The 3,871-nt window shown below is 60.4% G+C and overlaps 1 protein-coding gene across 1 annotated transcript in view; it reads left to right on the top strand.

Annotated features, from left to right (window-relative positions):
- CRMP1 (collapsin response mediator protein 1) overlaps positions 1,519-3,871 on the top strand; it is a 45,565-nt gene continuing 43,212 nt past the window's right edge. The window contains exon 1 of the mRNA XM_021393985.1: positions 1,519-2,630. Within this exon, the coding sequence (XP_021249660.1) occupies positions 2,259-2,630 (372 nt within the window). The 5' untranslated portion in view covers positions 1,519-2,258. The remainder of the gene's footprint in view (positions 2,631-3,871) is intronic.

Genomic DNA, 3,871 nt, shown 5'->3' with positions numbered 1-3,871 from the left:
AAGAGGAAAAAAAACCCCAATTTTAACCCCTTTTGAAAAGACTGTTTACTTTTTACCTCGCGGCTGTTCAAGTGGCTGTTAACACCGGAAAAACAATTTGATTCTGACTGTTGTTTTTATTTTTATGTTTCCCCAAATTCACACTTTTCTTGAGGAATAGCTTGGGATAAAGACTGTGATGCTGTCACTATTCAGTATCTGCACGTTTCCAGCTATTCTCTGGGGAAAGCTATTATGTGTAATGGATGCTGGTTCTGAATGAAGATGTTCTGGGCCAAATGCTACTCTCAGCTATGTCAGTGGAAATATGAGTATTATAAAACCCATGAAATGAGCGATTTTACAGTGGTATAACTGAGTAGGACTTTGTCCTATTGAAGTATGTAGGCACATTATGGAAAACATTAAGTTTTTTGATCTGTCTGTAGCTGTCTACATCAGCCTGTATCTGGTATATAGAGCATCCAAAGGAGGACTACAAAAAATGATAAAGGGTATGAGGGGCAGCTGAAGCCCTGGTCTGTTCAGCCCAGAGCAGAGGAGGCTGAGGGGAGGCCTCATGGCGGCGACAGATCCTCGCAGGGTGTGGAGGGGCAGCGCTGAGCTCTGCTCTATGTGACAGTGACAGGGCCCGAGGGAACGGCATGGAGCTGTGTCCAGGATGGGTTGGGTGGGGGTTAGGAAAGGGTCTGCGCCAGAAGGCAGTGGGCATGGAACAGGCTGCCCAGGGCAGTGGGCATGGCCCCACATTACAAGAGCATTTGGACAACACTCTCAGCCATAGGGTTTGGGTGGTGCCATTGGGTAAGCCTTGTGTGTCCCTTCCAACTTGGGATATTCTGTGATTCTATGAATTCCCAGGGACTTCTGCCTTTAATCTCCCACCTCTCTTAATCAATCTACAACCTGCACTTCTTCTGCTGCTTGGACAACCAGGTGTGCCTGTGGGCCAGAGACAGTAGCACTGTGCGGCTGGGCTTGCGTTCAGATGGCATAACCACGTTGTATATGAGCTGTAAGCAGATCTCGTGATTGATCCAACACTTTCAATTTGCTTAGTCATTTAATCAATGTCAGAGCAGTTTGTTCTAATATTTCAGAGCAACGGAGTGTGTTCCTTATGTAACTGTTAGTGCACTCAAAGCATGACAGGATTGTCTGAGGTCGGCTGTGTGGGCGGGAGATGAGTGTCCAAGATTTTCTGCTTTCAGTGGATGACCCCCGTTGTAAGACAGCTGGAGGCATAGAGCCGGACTTTCTGAAGTGGGCAGAGAGGAAAGCATTCTCAAATCCACCCGCTTTACGTAGTACCAATAATAAATAACCGGGGTTTGGCAGCTGGCGCCGTGCCTGCAGAACGAAGCGCTGCGGTCGGGTCGCGCTGGGCGCCTCCCGGCGCAGCCACCGGCCGGCGCGGGCTGCGCGGTGCTGAAGGGACAGCTCCGCGGGGCGCGCGGGCTGCGCGGGGCGGATCCGCGGGCAGTTCCCGCCGCGATCACTTCCGTGTCAGCGCCGCCGCCTCCGCGCCGCGGGATCGCGCAGCGGCCGGGGGCTGCGGGGCGGAGCGGGGCCGCCCCCGTCTCGGCACCAGCTGCTGCGGCACGGAAACGGCAGCGGCACCCCCTGCCCCGCCCCGGGAGGAGGGAGGGAGGAAGGCGGGGTGTGCGAGTGTGCGAAGTGGGATAAACTCCCCCTGGCTCGCTAGGAGGGACTGGGGGCTTTCTTTTTTCTTTTTTTCTCCCCCCCGAAGCCACGTAGCAGCAGGTGACTGGCGCCCGCCCGGTCCCGGCCGCGGCTGGGTGTGCATGCGGCGCGCTCCCTCCTCCCCTCCCCTCCCGCCCCCCGGCTCATTCTTTATACCGGGGGAGCGTGTGCACTGCGGTCCTTGCTCTGGGAACTGCTGCTGCGCTTCCGATTCGTCAGGGGCTTTCCAATCACCTGCCTCTGCCACCCTCTCCTCTGCTCTCTTTGTACTTTATTTTCACGTGCTCTTTCCTAACACGGCTATTTTTAAATCCCGCTCGGATTTATTTCTTCCTCTCTCTTTTTCATAATTTTTTTTTCTTTTTCTGCCGGGGGCGGATGGCGCGGGGGAGCCCACCGCCTGCATCTCCCTAAGGGCAGCATCCCGGCAGCCAACCCTGCGCCGCCGCAGCCGTCCATTCATTTTTATGGTCACCGGCAGCCTATCCCGGTAGCAGAAGGTGCAGAGAAGTGGGAGGCAGTGAGCGAGCGAGGGAGAGACCCGCGCGGAGAGAATGGCCGAGAGAAAGAGGAACTGGAATAAAGAAGACGACCTGCCTGTGTATCTGGCCCGGCCGGGGACCACAGCGCAGACACCGCGGCAGAAATACGGGGGGATGTTCGCCTCGGTGGAGGGGGCCTACGAGAACAAAACCATCGACTTCGACGCGTACAGCGTAGGGAAGAAGGGATCACGCACCCCGCGGAGCGGCAGCCGGCACGACATGCTGGACGGGGGGGACAACTACAGCGAGACCGCCAGCGACATCAGCGAGGTGTCGGGCTCCGTCATCAGCTCCCCGGGGGAGCGGGAGGACAAGACTCCGGGCGTGGAGATCCGCTTTCCGCTGGGGAAGGAGCTGCTGCAGGGCCCCGACAATGGCCAGGTGAGCGGGGACACGGGGGTTGGGGCTGCCTCGGGGGATGGCATGGAGTGTTTTTGGGAGGTCGGGGAGGCGCTGCCCTCCCGTCCTGGCACGGGGATGCAACGGGAACGGCCCGCCCGGCCCTGGAACTGTCTCACTTGTGAGCTTCCTTAAGGGTGTTTTGCGGGGGGACGCGGCAGAAATCGTTTTTCCTTTGTAAGTGATGGCGATGAGTTTTTTTCCTTCGTGCCGGTAGAACGCCGGTCGGGCGGGGGCGGGGCCGCAGGGTCGCCTCTGCTTCCCCCACACCCCCCTGCCCGGGATGGAGCGGGATCGCCCCCACGAAGCCCCCGACGCCCTCATTGTGACCCGGGCGGGGGATGAGGGGGGCGGCAGCCTCTGCCTGAGGTTCCCCAGCTATGAGCAAGATGGAGGGGGCCCACAGCCTGGATTCGTTTTGTAGACTTAAGGAAAAAGTGAGGCCGGGGCAGGGAAGCTGCGGCACCATCTCCCCCGATCGTGCCAACTGAGCCCGAGGCAGAGCCGGGCCGGGAGATGGTTCCGGGGCTGTCATTGATTTCCCCTTAGGAAGAACCGCGGCCTTCAGCCGTGTCCCCGCACCGCCGCTTGGCACCGCTCGCGGCCACCCGCCTGCGATCGGGCTGGGAGCCCCGCTCCTCTCTCCGCTCCTCGCTCCTCGCACGAATGAGGCTCAGGTCACCCGGTGCTGGACAGCCCGGAGGGAACACGGTCCCGCGCCCACCTCGCTCACTGCGGCGAACTCGGGGTCTGTGCAGAGCTGCACTGCGGTGTTTCCCACCCCACCTGCACCCTCGTGTCAGAGCAGCGGGGAGGGCGCACCCTGAGCATCCCCTATCGCTTGGGACACCCGTGATGCCTCCCCCCCTCGGGGCACATCGAGCGTTGCTCGGCGAGTCCCCCAAGTTTTCAGGCTGTGGGGGTGAGGATGAGCTGGCGGCACAGCGGACCCCATGTGGTCGCTGGAGCGCTGAGCAGGGATGATCTGGGGGGATGCGTAGGGGACGAGACCCGGCTGGGAGATGCCACGTGCCTGTTGTGCGTGTCGCAGCGCTGTGTGCGCAGCGTTCCTCCCCTCCCCCCTCCCCGGCTGCACGGCGGGGATTAACGTGGGGGGCAGCTCCGCGGTGCCTTTCACCCTCCCCGGTCCCCACGAACGGGAGCCGCGCTGTGCCCGCAGCTCGCGATAGGGCGGCGGCGGGGCCGGGGCCGGGGGCGGCGTT

Source organism: Numida meleagris, chromosome 4 (assembly GCF_002078875.1).
Source record: "Numida meleagris isolate 19003 breed g44 Domestic line chromosome 4, NumMel1.0, whole genome shotgun sequence".
Taxonomy (NCBI): Eukaryota; Metazoa; Chordata; class Aves; order Galliformes; family Numididae; genus Numida; species Numida meleagris.
Note: the sequence above shows the minus strand (reverse complement) of the source record. Positions and strands in the feature narration are given on the sequence as shown.